General features: G+C 37.7%; 1 protein-coding gene across 4 annotated transcripts in view; it reads right to left on the bottom strand.

Moving 5' to 3' along the window:
- CLC-D (chloride channel D) overlaps positions 1 to 19540 on the bottom strand; it is a 42146-nt gene that overhangs the window by 14814 nt on the left and 7792 nt on the right. For all 4 annotated transcript variants that reach the window (XM_088895227.1, XM_010257687.3, XM_010257688.3 and 1 more), the window contains exons 3-13: positions 11352 to 11573; positions 11223 to 11269; positions 11034 to 11132; positions 7081 to 7155; positions 6644 to 6732; positions 6352 to 6492; positions 6199 to 6269; positions 6029 to 6108; positions 5770 to 5919; positions 4954 to 5013; positions 4783 to 4857 (exon numbers count right to left, since the gene is read on the bottom strand). In XM_088895227.1, coding sequence (XP_088751353.1) covers positions 4783 to 4857; positions 4954 to 5013; positions 5770 to 5919; positions 6029 to 6108; positions 6199 to 6269; positions 6352 to 6492; positions 6644 to 6732; positions 7081 to 7155; positions 11034 to 11132; positions 11223 to 11269; positions 11352 to 11573 — 1109 coding nt within the window. The remainder of the gene's footprint in view (positions 1 to 4782; positions 4858 to 4953; positions 5014 to 5769; positions 5920 to 6028; positions 6109 to 6198; positions 6270 to 6351; positions 6493 to 6643; positions 6733 to 7080; positions 7156 to 11033; positions 11133 to 11222; positions 11270 to 11351; positions 11574 to 19540) is intronic.

Raw genomic sequence — 19540 nt, forward strand, 5'->3', positions numbered from 1 at the left:
CTTCTCCCTCTCACAACTTCCCTCTTTCTCACCCCCAGAGCACTCCGCCACCACCCTGTTTGGACAGGCCTGTTTGTCTTCGCGCATGCATTCCTCGAACAAAGATAACAGGTCCCCCCTCTTCTAATTTGTCAATAGACCCCACCATCCAAGTCTGTCTCGAATCAACTCTTTTTAGTGGCACACTACCAATGCCAAAGCTTGCAGCTGAGGAAAAATCATCTTCCTCATCTGCATCCACCTCCACATCAACACTAAGGTTTTGAGGATTTCTTTTTTCTAAAACCACCCCTCACCGAACCTTCTCCATACTCGATGTCGTCATTCTAGCAGTAGCACAAACTTCCTCATGAAATCCCTCCTCTACCAACTCCTTTTCACTGGTCACAATGGTCTCTTTCGACTTATCCTGCCCCAAGCCTTCTTGAGCTGGATGACTTTGCCCCTAACCCAACTCGCTCTTCTTCGGATTCGAAGAACTTGAGTGAACCACATTCTGGAAGGTCGGTCTTGCTAACCCAATCTTTGGTTCTTTTGGATCCAGCCCAAAGTTTTTAACTCCTTTTTCCCTTGCAGGCCCCACACTTGCATCTCTTCTTATAACTCCTCTTTCCTTTTCTTCATCGAGCACAAACTCAGAACCCCTCATCCTTTTTTGAGCACTCTCCCTTTTCAACCAAGACAAGAACATTGCCTTTTGGTCTCACTTTGTTAGGGAAACACAAACTCTAAAACACTAAAGTGGTATTTCATAAGCCACCTTTTTCGTCTTCCTTTGAAACATTTCTGTTTTTTTGCATTTCCCTCCAAACTCCCCACCGCCTCCGTACCACGTTGACTACCAGTGCCCCTGCTCTACGCAGGCCTCTTGACTCTCCCACCTCTGTTTTGTTCCTCTTCCCCTCATCGGACCAGAGCTTCCAGCGCCATAGAAGGCCAAGCATCTGTGAACAGACCCCCAAAAATCTCAACCGCAACCATGAAAACCTTGTCATCTTCCTTCACTTCCACCCATCTTGGAATTTTACAGGGGGAATCGACAAGGACTTTGATCATTGCCCATCGCAGATTTTGTAGAGTTATTGTTTCTTTACAAGCTTCCACAAACTCCCCACAACAATCTCCAATTGTCTTCAAAACTTGGAGGCTCCACAAGTGAAAAGGGAGCCCTCGAATCCTAATCTCCAAGACCCCAATTTGCCAACTTATCGCATTCACTTACTTTTTCCAGGGCAACAACTTGAACCATCCCTGTGTAGAATAACCCCACTGGTTCATGTACTTCACTGCTTTCTTCTTTAGCTCCGGGCACAAGATCATTTCCACCTTCTCTTTAATAGGTAGGATCCTTAGGTGTCCATTAATTTTGAAAATGGCCATGATATTTTGTCTTAGTGATTGCCAATTCGGTCTACCCTCCACCTCACACATCAAAGTCTCTTCCCATGATTCAGCGTACACAGCCCTTGGGAAGGTAGCATTTTGCACTCTCCTTGTTTCAACACTGAAATATTTCTTTTTTTTTTTTTGTTTAGCAGAACTTCTTTGTATGGAAATGCAGGTTGCGTACCTGCCTCAATCCAAGTGGTCACTGGTGCCTTGTGATTTTTCTCCACCACCTCTAGATTGAACCATCAACTCTTTCCGCTAAGTTTCAAGGAAGCTCACCCAACCCCTGTTCTGCTTGCCCAGCGGGATACACAGTTGCACACTGATTTAGAATTTACTTTGCCAAAGAATTCTATAAGGACCAGGTGTCTTCCTTTGTTGTTTTGCTTTGTTTCTGGGGAAAAAGAGTAGCCCTTGTCAGCCATTTTGCTCCACTTTTTAACCAAAGTATCCAGTAGAGCTTTTTCCATGAAATCACAGAACCAAAACAAGGCCTCTCTTGTGAGGTAGACAAAACTCCTGCCGGACTCCATGATTTTGAGCATCTCATTGCCAGCTGATCGCAAAGGTTTAAAGAAAAAGGTTATGGATTCAATTTGCAAAGCCATGAGGAGAAAAAGGTTCAACAGCCAGAGAAAAAGCAAAAGACAGAAAAGGGAAGGAAACAGAGACAAAGGAAAAAGACAAAGGGAAGAAGGAGAAAAGCCATAAACAAGGGGATTCAGTAATGGGAGTTGCAGAGAAGTAAGAAAAAGCCTTAGGGAAGAAAGAGGGCAGCAGAAGCTAGCAAGAGTTCCTCAGAATTGCGATGCCGGAGTCAGGAGCGTCTCTGCCAGTACATTCCCATTTGAGATGCACAGCTCATTGTACATGACGATACTTGTATATGCTGATCAATAGAAGAATGAAATATAATACTTTACCTTTTCTCAAAAAATAAATAAATAACTGTTTTTTGGATTAACAGCACCCAAATATGACCATAATTAGGTATGATAACACATATCCATCATTTTTAAGTAGCCTCATGCCCTCCGCAAAATGATTTGAAATCAGCCTAAATATTAATGGTGTTGATCCCAATATCTGTGACTAGTCAATATGCTCTGGGATAAGAGAGGAGTTAATCACATTTATTCAGTTCTGTAACCCCAAAGTATGTAACATCCATGTATGTTATTTATCTTCCCTAGTAAAACTCTTCTTCCTATATCCCTTATCTGACATTTTACATTATCTCCAACCACGGAATCAGTATCATTTTGTTTGACATGTAATTAGACTTGAAGGCAAAAGACTGGATAAATTGTTCTCATTTCTCTGCTCAGAATGTTCCCTGATCAGGCATACAATGTCCCTTTCTGTACTTATTTTCTTCCTCTCGTTTCCCACCTAGCTTAATGGCCTTCTATGAATAGAAGTGCATTTAGAGCATGGTTTCAAATGTCGCCAAATGTCACTAATGTTGCCCGACATATGTCGATGTTGAGGCTCAACGACATGAAAATGGATGGTAATATAAAAATTACATTATGTCGGTCGACATTTCCTATATTTCGCAAATGTCAACCAAATCAGTCCAAATAACCAAAAAAAAATACAGTTTTTCCTATTATGTCGACAAGATGTTGACAGGATGTCAACTAATGTACATTAAAAATATAATATATTAGTATATTATATTAATATAATACAGTATATTAATATATATTATTCCATTAATATTTCTATTTAATATTTCAAATAAAATATTTATAAAAAGAATTAACAATATATAAAAACAAAAGAATAAATTAATTACTTTATAATATAAAACATAAAATATTTTTCAAGTAATAAAATATTAACTAGTTAGTATTTTTTAAAATATTTATTAAAATCAGAAAATGTTTATTAAATTTTATAATAAACCATATTCTACATTAATATAAAAAATCAGAATAAATTTTATACTAAATCATAATTTATTATAAATTTAGTATTAAAAATCATAATAAATTCATTAAGTTTTATAAGAAATCAGAATTTATCATAATCTTAATACTACAAAAAGGAGAATCAGTTTATTAAATTTATAATAAAACATAATGAATTATAACTTTAATATTTAAAAAATCAGAATAAATGTATTTCTATTTACTAGTGTGAAATAAACATATTAGAATTTATAATAAATCAGAACTAAAAATAAGAAAAGAAAATATCAGATAACCTTGTAAAAACATCAAAATGCATAATAAATCAGTAAATCATCATTTACTAATTTGTTACTGATCTTAGTTTCTTAGCATTATATAATGGTTGGGAATAAGATAATAGTCTAGAAATATGTATTAATGCTTCTTTTATCATTTTACAAAATATCTTTGCATATTTCCACATATTTCATAATATTTCCACAATGTCTCTAATTTTTACAATATTTCCCCTCGACATTTCCGACATATGTCCTATATTTTGGTAAGCGACATTTCCATCGACATCGACATTTTAAACCTTGATTTAGAGGACTATGATAATATAAAATATATAACTAAGAAATAAAATCTTTACCATGTTTTTTACAGTAATGACCACCACAAACCAACCTCTTCTCAGAATGATTAAAGGCAATAAATTGGACAAAGATATCATAGACAAGCCCACAAATTTACTAGTTATTCTATGTCAGCTGGAGTTCCTTTATATAAATGGTGGATTAATTGTTTTTTCCTGAGTTTTGTATACCTTTGATCTAACTGGAACTGTGGGGAGAACAGCAATGGGCTGGCTCTATTGTAAAGAAGTGAACTAGGAAGTTCACATTCTATATAGTAATAGATTTCTCATACTATCAATAAAACAACCATGCGTTACTGATAAAAAATTAAATAAATGAGAGATTGTTGATCCCTCCATTATGAAGAAGGTTAATGGATCCGGTCGGAGCAAGGAGGCTAGTGGACAGATGCTGAAAGGCACCAAATAAGACAAGGACAAAAAAACCCAGAGAAAAGGCTTGGAAGAGAGTCCAATGCAACAGGTGATTTATCAATGTTTTAATGATTTTCTTGGTTCTGGGAAGAAAACAATTCGAAACAGAGATAGATACATTGCAGAAATGTCTAGCAGGTTACTGTATTTTTACTTTCTTAAAATACTTTTTTTTCACATTTATAGAACTGAGAAGAGTGTGGCATCACAATTTTTCACAGATGTAGCTAACCATGATTTTTTGATTGGTAGATTTAGTTAACCATGTTATGCATATATACAATTTTCTCGTATAGCCGACAGTATACAATGAACTTTTAATTTCAGGAATCATGATCAATTTGAAAAAAAAAATGTAACAAAAAGTGGATGATTTTCTTGCAAAAGATGAACCTAGAACAAAGTCAAGAAACGCATTACCAAAAATGTTAGAAGACTTTGTGCACTATACTCATGAAATGTTTTTGCACTAAATAAATTCCGTATCGCATCATCCTGCAGTGATGAATAGATACTTTTATCAAATGAGCAGAAACCACAAAAGGAGGAAAAAGAGAAAGACAAGTATAATAGTTGAGATAAAAGCTGTACCTGAGTATTGAAAAAAATGGTTGCCAGATCATTGTACTCGTTCTCCTTTTTACAGTAAAACTGAAGATAGCATTAAAAAAAAGAAATATTATGACTGAACTTAAGGTACAATACAAGCAAATTTAGTAACATTATTACAGCAGATATACAGACTTGATTGATCAATTCAGAAATATAGAAATTTAGTGTGATAGATTAGAGAAGGATGAGAGAAAAGAAAGAAATTTTGAGACAAGAAAAAAATAAACATGAGAATAAAATTATACAACCTCTCTCCAGTATTTATATTATAATGAAAAAGACCTGAATACCCCTGGTCATGTATTCCTATAATAAGTCTTATAACAATGAAAATATAAGACCCATAATAATGAAAACAAAAACAGACTAACACTTGAAAACAAAAAACAATATTTCAGCACATTGTAAATATCTTGTGTATGTTAAAGTATGGAACAGCCCTTCCAAATTTAACAAGATCTAATAGCATCAATTCCTCATCCTATATACCAGGCATGAAAATGTCCACATTAAGAACATAGTTGATATCTGATACAATCATTCGGACTTAAAACTTGCAAGAAAATTTCCACTAGCAGTTCTGAAATGCATCATTTCCAGGCATGCTTCCATGATTATATACAAGAATTTTGCAGAATCATTAGATGCAAGATTTAATCTTTTGCACAAATAACATAGGTAGATACTGAATAGAGATGAAGTGGCACATTATATGAACAAATGAGGAACACCAAGCCTATACTTAGTCATCAGATAATCCATAAGGAAAAAGTAATGCCCTAGGTAGGAGCTTACATTTACATAATTTCCATACATTCCCGGTGGGCGAGGGCATTCTATAGAAGAATTAGCTTCTGATTCCGGGCATGGACTGCATTTTCTTAGAAGTGGCAATCCAAAGGAGATGGATGAGGTTATCAAAGAGATTAGACATATTTCAATAATCTGCAATGGTGAGAGAGAAATAATAGAATAAAAGTATGACAGATGGATGGCATTGCAAATACAGGTCTAATCCCAAAGAAAAAATATGAGTTGCTTCATGATGGCCTACCTTGACTCTGTTCCCCATTTTGTGTAAATATTTACGGCGCCAGTAAGTTATGTAAAGAGTTAGCTGATTAAATAAGGCTCCTGAAAGGATATCAATGGATAATCAACAAATAATAGGTGGATATCCACATGTAAACTGTGATAAAAAAACTAAGTCCAAAAAACACCTACCAAGAAGACCTCCTATGACTCCAATGACAGCCATTGGCAATAATTCCTCAAACGAATAGTCATCTTGACCACTAATAAAAGAACATTGCTAATCAGAAAAGATATATAAAGGAAAGGCCGGATGTAGACATTTCCCAAGACAGAGAGTCTAACCCTGATATGTCCCAAATTATAAAGCCACCTGAACCAAAATGCCCACACTTCCCACTCTTACACCAGCCCATTGCAGAACGCACCACAACAGCCACAACAGCAGATGTGAAAAATACACGCCACATAAGTTGACTCCTCCACCTTCAACATAAAATTAAATAAAACATAAGTAAAAAACAAAAACAAAACACATTCATCAAAAAAAGCAAAAACAGAACATTAAAAAGCTTTGTATATGCATGTATATGTAAAATGATATATGCATATAATCAAGAGACAAAAAACCCTGTACCAAGATGTGACCTCTTCTAAGGCAAACAATACACCACCAACTGGAGCTCTAAATGCAGCAGCAACTCCAGCCGCACATCCACAGGTAACCTTTCAAAACATGAAAAACTAGAGAAAATGAGCACAATTTATATAATAGCATTTCAGGTTATCAAAGTATGAGACAAGGCAATGCTGGACATGTCTAGAGCCACTCCTGAGAAATAAAATATACCAATTTTTTATTGTTAACTAATCATCTTTACTGAATTATATAAAGAATGATATTTACAGATAAATTGATCTAGTCCAGCTACCTAACCCCATGTACATTATATGTTTACAAAACCTGTGAACCAGAGCATTTGGGAAGTAGCAACAAGGGGAAGGACAATATCTCCATATACTAAAAAAGCTAGAACATTTCAAATAAAATCTAATACAGAATATATTACTTACAAGATCTCGACGATCTCGATCACTTTTAAATACTTGCAACCACCTTGAATTCAGATGATACTTTGTAGTTCCACCCTGAGTTAGTTTACAGCTTAAAAGGTAAACATAAGATTGTAGAACAGATTGTGTAAATGTATATAACATTAACCAGAAAGGCAAGTGCAAGTAAATGTATAAGCAAAAGAGAGCAACAATATAACTTCCTTGTATGAAAATATATGCATCAGATTATTTGGATGAACTCCATATTTCAAAATATTGGGATCATATATGCATGATAAGTAATAGGAGAGGGACATGAAGCATAAAGAAGAATTTCACAGTTCAATACTTCTATGATATGACTACTTTTGAATCCTATTCCACTTCAACCATTCTGAGACCCAATTTTTTGCTAAATGGAAACCTTGCAGCAGAACCAGTGGTTCAGCCTTCAAAGAGTTCCCCAAACCAATTGATCTTGAAAACATAAGCACATAGCCAATATCATCTTCTCAGAGTTTCTGATTACCACTCCTATACCTGCCATGCCCGGGTTTCCAAGGGAGCTCCCATCAAAATTCAAATTAGCTTTGTTACCTTGTGTGGGTTTCCACTCCAATCTTAATCTATCTTTTGCTCTCGAGGACTGTGCTACTTCTGCCCAAGCTCTTAAAATGTCAGTGACTGAGAAGCTTTAAAAGGAACCCAAGGTCTTTACCAAAGGGCTACCTTTACTTTCATGCTGTCTATCACTTCTCAGGTTAGGAAGTTGTTAAAATTTCAAAGGGCCTGGATCAAAAGCCTAGGCCCGGAACAGTGTAAATTCTTCAAATGTGGTACCAAACTTGCACAGTTGCACCCCTACTGCAAGTCACATCTTTCACTTGAAACTCAAAGGATTGAAACAAAAAATTAAGACAGAGAGCAGGAAAATCTTTAAGGGGGTGGAGATCAAAAAAGCTGAATACTTGCAGCAGATTTTATATCTTGACAATGAGGAAGAAAGAGGTCCCTTGAGTGAAGAAGGCAGGAATAAGAGAGTAGAAGCCAAGATGAACTTTGACAGACTTTCGGTTCAAGAGGAAGTGAAATTGAGGCAAGATCAAGAAACCTTTGGCTAAAAGGAGACAACAATACTGACTTCTTTCATAAAATGGGAACATGCGGAGGTAAGTAAATAGTATAAACTTGCTGGAAGAAAATGAAGAGGTGCTAGAGGACGAAGGAAAGATCAAAGGAGTTATTGTGGCTTATTATATAAACCTTTACAAGAAGCAGTGGAAAAGAAAGGTGAGGTTGGATGGGCCGGGCATAAACAGATTACAAGATGAGGATGCAGCAAATCTGGGAAAAAAACTTGTACAGAAGAGGAAGTTAGGGAAGCTGTCTTTCAAGTGGAAGGGGATAAAGTTCCAAGCCCAGATGACTTTACAATGAAAATTTATGAATTGGGTCGTCATTTCCTAAAGCAAGATCTGATGGTCTTTGAAGAATTCCATACCAATGCTGCTCTTGAAAGATGTCTCAATTCAACCTTCATCATCTTGATTACTAAGAAGGGAGGTTCTTGTCAACTTAAAGACTTCAGACCTATCAGCTTATTGGGTAGTTCCCTACAACACCATTGCAAGGTGTTGACTACAAGATTGAAAAAAAAAAAAAAAATGATGGGTCAGATTATATCTTCCTCTCAAGTGGCTTTTGTGGAGGGGAGGAAAATATTAGATGGGATCCCCATTGCTAATGAGTTGCTCGATTCAACGAAAAAGGTAGAAATGGGATAACTCAAGGCTGACCTATGCCTTTGATCATGTCAGTTGGAGCTTCCTTGATTACAAGCTGGCTAGAATGAATTTTATATCCAAATGGAGGAACTGGATCAAGGAATGTGTTACTGTTACCACACCCACCTTTTCCATCCTTTATAATAGAGTATCTTGTGGGAAGTTTAAGAGCTTAAGGGGTCTAAGAAAGGACACTGTCTCCATTTCTCTTCAAGGCCTTGAGTAAACTCACAAATAGGGCAGTTGAAGGATACATTCAAGGTTTTAAAGCTAGTGTTAATATGGAGCAAATCCCCTTCTTCAATTTGCAGATGATACCATTTTCTTCTGTGATACTTCAGCTAACCAACTGGTTTATCTAGACCATTATTAAGGTGGTCTGAGGCAATTTCAGGCCTCAAAATTAATCTATCAAGGAGTGGATAGATGCTGACAGGGGAAGATGACATAGCTGAACAGTTGACTGATATTTTGGGTTGTAAAACTGGGAAGTTACCCACCACCTATCTCAGCTTACTTCATGGAGCAAAAAGCAACTCCAAGAGAATTTGGGATGCAGTCACTGAAAGGTTTGACAAGAAGCTGGCTATGCGGAAATCAAATATTTATCAAAGGGTGGCAATCTCACTTTGATTAAAAGTTTTTTGTCCCCCAATCTACTAAAGAAGTTAGAGAAGAAAAGGAGAACATTCCTATGAGCTGGATGGAGAAACAGTTTTTTAAGTTTCATTTAGTGAACTGGAAACTGTATTCCAACCCAGAAAATTTGGGGGCATTGGCATCAGAAAATTTAACATTTTTCTTCTTGGAAAATGTGTTGGATGTTCAACCAGGAGCAGGGAAGCATGCAGAGAAGAATTAAGGCAGCAAAATATGGGCTCACAAACCATAGATGGGATTCGGGGCCTAAATTCTCCCAAATAGGATGTGCAGTCTGGAACAACATTCAAAAAGTTCTCCCTGATTTCCTAAAAGGTTACATGGTTGGCAAAGGAAATCAGATCAGATTCTGGTAGGACAACTGGTGTGGAGATTTTCCATTGAGAGAAAGATTCCCTTCCCTCTGATATAGCCCAAGATAAAGAGGCTTCAATTGAGGATTGTTTTGATCAAGTGAATGATAATGTAATATGGGACCCCACCTTCAGAAGAAATCTTAATGACTGGGAAGTCAGTCTATTGGCTGATATGTCAAGTCTCATTCAGGGAATAAGGCCTAATACCCAGGTGAATGATGAAAGATTGTGGTCTTGGGGAAGATCATATGAGTTTTCAGTCCATTCATTCTATGGTAGCCTCTCTCTCATTAAGGAAAATGCTTTTTCTTGGGCCAAAATTTGGTGCTCCCACATTCCACTGAAAATAGCTTCCTTCTTTGGACAGCCACCCATGGGAGATGCCTAACTACAGACAGGTTGATGATGAGAGATTTGCCCCTTTCCTGTACTCTCTGCTCTTTATGTCATGAAGTTGTAGAGTCCTCAAATCATCTCTTCCTCCACTGCAAATATTCATACCAGCGATGGGCAATGGCAATTTCCTGCTTTGGCTTTCATTTCTGTTTTCCGGATCCGGAATCAATATTGCAGCTTCTGCAAGGTTGGACAGTTAAAAGACTGAACAGGAGGGGCAAAATATTATGGAATACTTTTATGGCTGCCATCATCTGGTCAATTTGGAAGGAAAGATGTCATCAGGTTTTTTACAACAAATTCACTGATTTGGGGAAATCAAAAGAAACCTTATAGGCCTGCTTGTTCTTGGTTGGCTGTATAAAGAATATTTCATCAGGTTTTTTACAACAAATTCACTGATTTGGGGAAATCAAAAGAAACCTTATAGGCCTGCTTGTTCTTGGTTGGCTGTATAAAGAATATTTCAGGGTGTCCAGCTAATCTCTTTTTTTGCAAGCTGGACCTTTTTATGGTTGAATCTTATTTTTTGTATATTTCCAATCTATAGGTACTCATTGTACATGGTCTGATGTGTATTTCCTTTTGCATAGCTTTATCAATACAATACTTTACCTTTTTCAAAAACGACAACAAGAACTTTGACACAAGAGCTATTGTTAAAATGAGAAATCATGAAATGAGTTTTTTTTTAAGAAAGATAACTTTGTATTAAAGACAAAAATGTCTGATCAGTGCTAGAATACAGTTGAACTTTAGAACAGCATATCCTTACTTGTCCAAGAAGAGAAGCAATGCAAGCGCCAGTGTGAACAAGAGGGCCTTCTTTGCCAAGGGCAAGCCCTCCTCCCACTGAACCAATGCTTCCAAATATCTGTAAAACAAAAGAGGAAAAAAAACTGATGCCAAGAAATGATAAATCTTTCAATACAATAGAGCAGAAAGATGGAAATAACAACCAGACCTTTCCAATCAAGGTTCTGAAAAGAAGGATACCATGTGTATCAATTCCTGCACATTTATATGACAATCACTATTCTTTCAAAATATAATAATAATTTTTAAATATGCCTGATCAAAAAGTACAGCTTACCGTTCAAATAACCCTTAATTTCAGGAATACCCGATCCTGCTGCTGCTGGTGCAAATTGTGTGACAATAAATACAGAAGAAAAGACTAAAGCCAAATTGATTAATATGTACACCACAAATCCAGCAAAGTATGAACTTTGTATTATAGAAAACGTTACTGCAAACTTCCACCCAGCAAAGTTTTCAACAGCAAGATTAATAAAAACAGCAGCTGATCCAGTGCCTGAAAGTAACCAAGAGCAGGTTTCACATATGTTTTAATAACCAGCTAAAATCCAGTATGGTAGCAGAAAGGAAGTGCAAATTTTGAATACAACAACCAAAACATTTGAAATTTTTGGCTTTTCCATCAGTGAACAAATCTTAAGCACAGTTTAATGGCTTCATGACAGCCTCATATCCAGTAACTTTTCATTCTAAAATATTGCCTTGCCTTCCATAAATAACAAGAAAGCAGAACACTCTTTGAAAATCTAATAACATACTTAGAACATAGAAGCATGGAAAGTAACTATTCTTCATATTTTCAACTCAAGTTCCCCCCAGACTGAATCACCTCTCCCAAAATAAAAAGAAATACACAGAAAATAAAGGAAGAACTCTGTGGATCTACCAAAGATAGGAAGTGGATGCAGGAACTCATGCTCTCTTCCTTTACTTAAACTTGCAGAAGAAAAAATTCAAGAACTTCTACAAGTGATAGGTAGAAGCAATAAGTCAGTCGAAGCCAGACTCCTGCTCTCTGCCAAAGAATTTACCTTTTCAGTTCTCATTTTAATAAAGTTATTCTTTAGAAAAATAATAAATTTGAAAAATTATCCATCTAAATGGGAAAAGGGACCAAAAAAATTAGTTTCCAGCAAATCATTCTAAGAGAACTGAATACAAAATCATTCTTTCTTAACAAGTTAATTTATAGTTTAACTTTGCTACTAGATTCCCCAGAAGCTATCCAATGAGTTAAACCCAGACATACCAGTCTCTGTTTACACTTCCATTATGGGAAATTGGAGTGGCAACGAGCCGAGCTTTTCACGAGTTGCTCGAGCTCGAGCCCAATTCAGTGGCTCGATTATTAAACGAGCTGAGCTCAAGCCTACTAGAGTTCGGCTCGTCAGGCTCGCAAGCCGGCTCGAATATATATATATATATATAATAAAATTATAGAAAATAATATATATAATAAAAATATTATAATTATTAATTATTATAATTCTTAATTTTTTAAATAAAAAAAATTATATATAATTTTTATTTTTATAAAATATAAAACGAGCCGAGCCGAGCTCGAGCCTTGTAGAATAGTCTCAAGCCGAGCTTGAGCCTGGTACTATTCAGCTCGGCTCGGCTCGAATCCACCCCTACTGGGAAAAAAGAGGTCTCCATATCAATTGGAGCCTGGACACCTTTTCAAGTAGGCTCAAGTAGGCCTGAACCTCTTGATTTCTTTCTCATTAAGTATTCCTTGGCCTGGACACCTTTTCAAGTAGGCTAAAATCCTCTTAACAACAAAGTGTGAGGTCTTTGGAGAGTGCATGTACTGACTAACACTGACAACATAAGAAATGTCAAGGCAAGTCAGACATAGGTAGAGAAGTCTTCCTATAAGCCGTTGACAAATACCTTTATCTTCAAGAGGCTCACCATCCTCTACATTTATTTTGTGATTTTGCTCAATGGGTGTGTCTGCAAGCTTAGCTCCCAATTTTCTTGTTTCTTCCAAAAGATCAAGAACATACTTCCTCTAGGAAATAAAACTGCCATGCTTAGACCTTGCCACTTCAATCCCAAGGAAATACCTCAACTCACCCAAATCCTTTACTTCAAATTCTTGATTAAACAGTTGCTTAAGAGAATCAATTTCATCAATATCACTTCCTGTTACAACAATGTCATCGACATACACAGCTAGGAGAGTCAAAGCAGATCCTTTCTTCTTAATGAAAAGAGTATGGACAGATTGGGCTTGAACATAGCCAAATCTTTCCAAAGCAAGTCTAGATCTATCAAACCATGCCCTTGGAGATTGTTTTAAACCATACAAAGCTTTCTTCAACTTAAAAACTTTCTTACCAATCTCTGCATCATAAAAACTAGGAGGCAACTCCATATACACCTCCTCCTGCAAGTCACCATTTACAAATGCATTCTTAACATCCATCTAAAACAATGGCCAAGAGAAGTTAGCAGCAAGAGACAACAAAACCCTGATGGTGTTCATTTTTGCAACTGGTGCAAAGGTTTCCAAGTAATCAATACCATAAGTTTGAGTGTATCCCTTAGCAACCAGACTAGCTTTATATCTTTCAATTGTACCATCGGCATTATACTTCACTATGAATATCTAACTACACCCAACATGTTTCTTCCCTCTTGGTTGATCAACTAGTTCCCAAGTATCATTTTTCAGAAGGGCATCCATCTCAACCTTCATTGCTTCCTTCCACTCAGGGACAACAAGGACTTCTTGCACTGTTCTAGGAATAGGAAGGACAGCAATGGAGGCAAAATAAGACTTATATGATGATGAAAGGTGGTCATAAGAAAGGAAATGAAAGATACAATGGGCAGTGGATGAGGTACATCGACGCTTCCCCTTACGTGTTGCAATTAGAAGATCAAGGTCATCTGAGGATGGTTGAGGCTCAGTAATGGAAGTGGGTATGTCACCAGTAGTAGGAGTAGGTAAGGAGGAGACTATACCTGAATCTGGTGCCGCAGAAGAGACATGAACTAGCCTGGATTGATCATTATTGGAACCAACTTGCCTCCACCATCTTCTATGAAACACCCTTAATTATTTACACTTTTGACAACTCCCCTTGTTACACTCCCCTCCACTCACAGGAATAGGTAAAGGAACATCTTGAGCAAAAGTACCCTGCTCACCACTCTCCCCCCTGAGGTGGAACTCTAGGGTAATAGGGGGCATCTTCAAAGAAGGTGACATCCACAGATACAAATCCGGTTCTCGAGACAGGGTTATAATAGTAATACCCCTTTTGATTGTGTGCATACCCAAGGAAGATACATTTGGCAGCCTTAGGGTCAAATTTTAAACGGGTAGGCCCAAGAATTTGGACAAAACATGTGCAACCAAAAGTTTTGGAAAGAATAGAAAACTACTCCTTATCAGGATACAACAAGTTAAACGGAGGTTTATGTCCAAGACTCGTGAAGGAATCCTGTTAATGAGATAAACAGCAATAAGAATGGCATCCCCCCAGAAACGTATAGGAACATTAGAATTCAGCATGATGCTTCTTGCAACTTCAAGGATGTGCCTATTTTTCCTCTCAGCTACCCCATTCTGCTGAGGTGCATGCAGAGAAGTGCTCTGATGAATAACTTCATGTTCAAGGAGATAAGAAGACAAGGGTTTTGCAAAATCTTCTTTGACATTATCAGATCTGAGATTTTTTATTTTAATCCCAAAATGAGTCGGGATCATTTAATGAAAAACACGGGTCAAAGTGGGAACCTCATCCCGAGATCGCATGAGGTAAACCCATGAAAACCAAGAGTAGTCATCAACAAACAATAGAAAGTATTTGCACCCACCCATAGAAGGAATATGATAGGGCCCCCAAACATCGACATGCACAATTTCAAAAGGAAAAGAACTTCTTTTATTACTTAGTGAATAAGTTGATCTATAATGCTTTGCCAACTCACAGCTAGACCTGTTCATGGGCCGGGCCGGGCTTTTACTATGTATTAACAAATTTTTTTAAGGCCCGAGCCCGAGCCCGGCCCGACCATCGGGCCTACAACTTGGGCCCGAGCCCGGCCCTCATAAAAAGCCCGAAGCCCGAGCCTGGGCCCGGGCCCGAAATTTAGCCTATACTATTATTATTATTAATGTTGAAGCAGCTGAATAGAGAGAGAGATAGATTGAAATTATAAAGAAAAGAATAAAATATATATATTAAATTATAAATATATATTTTAATAAATATTATATTATTTATATATTTTATATAATATATAAAATACATATTATATATTTTATAAAATATATAATACTGAGTCGGGCCGGGCCGGGTTCGGGTCGGGCTTTTTTGACAAATCCCGAGCCCGGCCCGAAACACAGTCGGGCTTACTGTGTTAAGCCCGAGGTCAGGCCGCGGGCCTAATTATATGACCAAGCCCGGCCGGGGTGCGGGTCGGGCCGGGCCGGGCCGGGCCATCGGGCTACCTGGCCCATGAACAGGTCTACTCACAACACTCACACTTCAAAATGGACACTTAGACTGACTCAAACAAAGTAGGAAAAAGACTCTTTAAAGACCTAGAAGAAAGATGACCCAATCGATTATGCTAAAGCATAATTTGACTCATAGACTGTGACACAAGACCTCCCAGGTTCTTTACTCTTCCCAGGTGGATGTTCAAGCAAGTAGATCACATTCGTCTCACGACCAATCCCAATCACCTTCCTCATTGCCAAATCCCGAAAAACACAATGATCAGGGAAAAAGGTCACTGAACAATTCTGGTGTTTAGCGATACTACTAACTGAAAGTAAATTAGTACTTAGTTTAGGAACATGCAAAACAAAGGATAAGGAAATAGCATCAGAGACACTGATGTCTCCCTTGCCCAAAATAGGGACAAGAGAACCATCAGCAATGGACACTTTGTCTCTGCCAGAGGATAAGCAATAAGTGTGAAATAAAGAAGACAAGCTAGTCATATGATCAAATTCTCCTAAATCTACAATCCAAAAATGACTAGTGTTACCTGGGATTGAAGCATGATAGGCAATGGCCCTTGTACCTGATTAAGCAAAAGCAGAAGTGGGAGGAGTTGAAAGAGTCTGTCCTAAGATGCCAACTTCACTCTCCAGCTGAGATAAAGCAACCCTAACAGCAGCCAATGCATCAAGATAATTGGATCTAGTGTTGGGTGTGGATGAAGCTCCCGTGATTACAGTTGTGGATGAAGCTCTTGTGGTTACAGCTGCATTTGCATTTTCTTTCCTATTCCTGAGTCTTTCTAGAATTGGTTGAAGATGAAGCTTCCAACAAGTGTCCTTAGTATGTTTTGGCTTCTTACAGTAGTCACAAAACACATCCCTCTTTCCATCCTTCTTTACTTCCCTCTCCTTATCACCTCCAATCTACGATTTTATGGCTACTAAAGCTTATTCCATAGATGGAATTTGTAACATAACTTTTCTTCTACTTTCCTCAATATGTACCAGAGAGTAGGCTTGAGATAAAGAGACATTATCCCTAGTGAGAAGCTGCTATCTTACAATGTCATAATCAGAATTTAGCCCATCCAAGAATTCAAACACTATTTTTCTCAACTAATTTCCTGTATGTGGCAGCATCTTTATCACTCTACCCCTCAATAGTCTCAAGAGGATCAATCTCATACCACAATGATTTCAAGGTGGAGAAATAAACTGACACAAGTTTCCCCCCTGTTTAAGATTATTCACCTCAATTTTCAGTTCATAGGCTCTAGCAACATTAAGGGGCTGAGAATAGGTTTCTTTCATATTGTCCCAAATCTCCTTAGTTGTCTTTGCCCAAAGATAGTTTCTACTGATATGAGGCTGCATGGAATTACATAGCCAAGTCATAACCAAATAATTTTCTTGGACCCATTTAGCAAGGGAAGGGTCCTCCTATACTGGTTTCTTAGCTTTCCCCTTCCTCCAATAGCCATCACGGCTGATTGAGCCCATTCCAAATAGTTTGTTCCATTAAACTTGACCATAGTAATCTGAAATGAACTGCTGTCAATAGAATTTCCAGCTCCTACAAGTCCTTCTCCATATGGTTTGTTCTCATTTCCAGCCATTTCCATGTTGTAATGAACAATAGATATTCACCGAATGGAAAGCACAGCACTGTCCAACTCCTTTTCCAACAAAAAATATTTCAAGTACTGTCCAACAGCACCCAAAATAATAAAAAAATATTCGGAGGCCTTTCTACGAACACAAGGTGGGCGGCTGAAATGACCAACACTGTCAAACAACACAGCCCAGAAGTACAGTCCACAAAGAAATCCTAAAAACAGTCCAAGATAACAGTCGGACCTCCCAGAGGATTCCAAAAAAAAATTCAGACATCTATCTATCCAAAAAGTAATGAAACAAATCAGAAAATACTGAGCGCCACTCCCAATCTCTGATTTAAGCCCTAAATCAGAAACCAACCTGTTTTCTCTGATTTTTCCTGGTCACCGAACAGCTCTCCAAGTTTTCTGGACCTTGGGCACCTTCTTTAATCACCAATGACCTCTAAGAACCAGGCGAATTAAGCTGAAACTTCCAGCCCTATAACTGCTCTCATGTAGTCGGCTGGACTACACCTACATGAGAGCCCTAATCAGTCTTAGGCCTGCTCTGATACCAAGTTGTCTGAAACCAATGAGATTCAGACCTGTTTAGTAATCAGAAAAGAAGAAGAAAACAGAGATGAAGAAAAGAGAAAAGAGAAAGGAAGAAGAGAGGAGGAAGAAAGAAGAGAAGAGAAAAAGGGGTTCAGTCTTCTTTAGTCTGCCGCTCCAAATGCTATTTATATTAGGCTTATAATAAAAGAGGTACAATGACAGGAATACCCCTCACTAGAAACAACTGAAAAAAAAAACATTCTAACAGCACCATAAACAGAGGAAACATAAGGAGTGGGACCACAAGCTGGTCAATCATTTTCTCTACAGTTCCCATCTAAAACTAAAAAGAGAACAGACATTTCCAAATGCAAGACACAAGAGGGCAGGTGAACAGTAAATGAGGAAGGCTCTCGCCACTTTCCTTACAAAGGATACACACATGAGGAGAGAAGCACTTATTTGGCCTTCTTTTCTGTAGCAAGTCACAGGTGTTTATCTTCCCAAAGAGCACTTCCCAACACAAAGCTTGTACTTTAGGAGGGATAGGTTTGCACCAGATTTCCTTTACCGGGAATTTTCCCCCAGGGGTTCTAACAAGACAAGAAGGTTAAAAGAGGCACAACAAAAAAAGGCCATTAGGTGAGGGGAACCAAAGTCTTCCATCTGTTGAGTTAGGGTCCAAAAATACATTTTCCAACATAAATAGCAAGAGAATGGTGAATCACATTCATTATCTCTCAAACCCCTCCTAAAACCAAAATTCCAATTTATACCAAGTTCTGAAAACAGGCCAAATTTTGAGACAGGTTCGGCCTTGTAGTTGGATAAAGAAAAGTGTAAGCGAAAGTATAGTTTAAGTAGCAGATCCCCAATCCAAAGATCCACCCAGAATAAAACTCTCTCCCCATTGCCCACATCAAACCGAGTGAAGTTGAGAAAAGTTGGTAATATCTCTATTATTGCTTTCCAAGGGGATATTGAAGAAGCATGAGGTGCCAAGTTTGCATCACAGTCATTTTCTGCCAAACCATGAATGCTGCCAATGACCTTGTGCCACAATCTATCCCTTTTTATAGGAAATCTCCAAAGTCATTTTCCTAGTAGAGTTGTATTCCTCTTTGTTATATTCCCAATACCAACTCCTCCCAAACCTTTAGGCTATGTTTGGTTTGAAGGAAAAAGTAGAGAAAGGTAGGGAAACCTTCACAAATCTTGTATAGGTTTCCCTACCTTTCCCTTCCTTTCCCTACATTTTCCTTCAAACCAAACATAGCCTTAGGTTTGCAAACCTATTCCCATTTGATAAGGTGGTCTCTTCTTTCATCACCTGGTTCCCATAGGAAATCTCTCATGATTTTTTCAAAATTCTTTGCAATCTTGACCAGTATTCTAAAGGTGGAAAGGAAGTAGATAGGCAGGCTGGCTAGGGTGGATCTAAGCAGAGTAATTCTTCCTCCCATGGATATGTAACTCCTCTTCCATAACACTATCTTTTTTGTGAACCTTTCTACTACCGGTGTCCAGAAACTTTCTGACCTAGGGTTACCCCCCAAAGGCATACCAAGATACTCTAGTGGCCAACTCCTAATCTCACAACCTAGTATTTCTGCCATCACCTGAATATCTTGTTCTCCCATACTGATTCCTGCCACACAACTCATTCCCCAATTCACTTTCAACATAGATACCCTCTGGAAACCATCAACTAGAAGTTTTAAATTTCTCACACTCTCTTCATTGCAGTCCTCACAAAAGATGATTATATCATCTGCAAATTGTAGGTGGATGACAACAATCTCATTTCTACCAACTCTCCAACCTCTAAGCAAACTACTT

The sequence above is a fragment of the Nelumbo nucifera genome, chromosome 1, assembly GCF_055504915.1.
Source record: "Nelumbo nucifera cultivar China Antique chromosome 1, China Antique-T2T, whole genome shotgun sequence".
In the NCBI taxonomy this organism is placed as follows: Eukaryota; Viridiplantae; Streptophyta; class Magnoliopsida; order Proteales; family Nelumbonaceae; genus Nelumbo; species Nelumbo nucifera.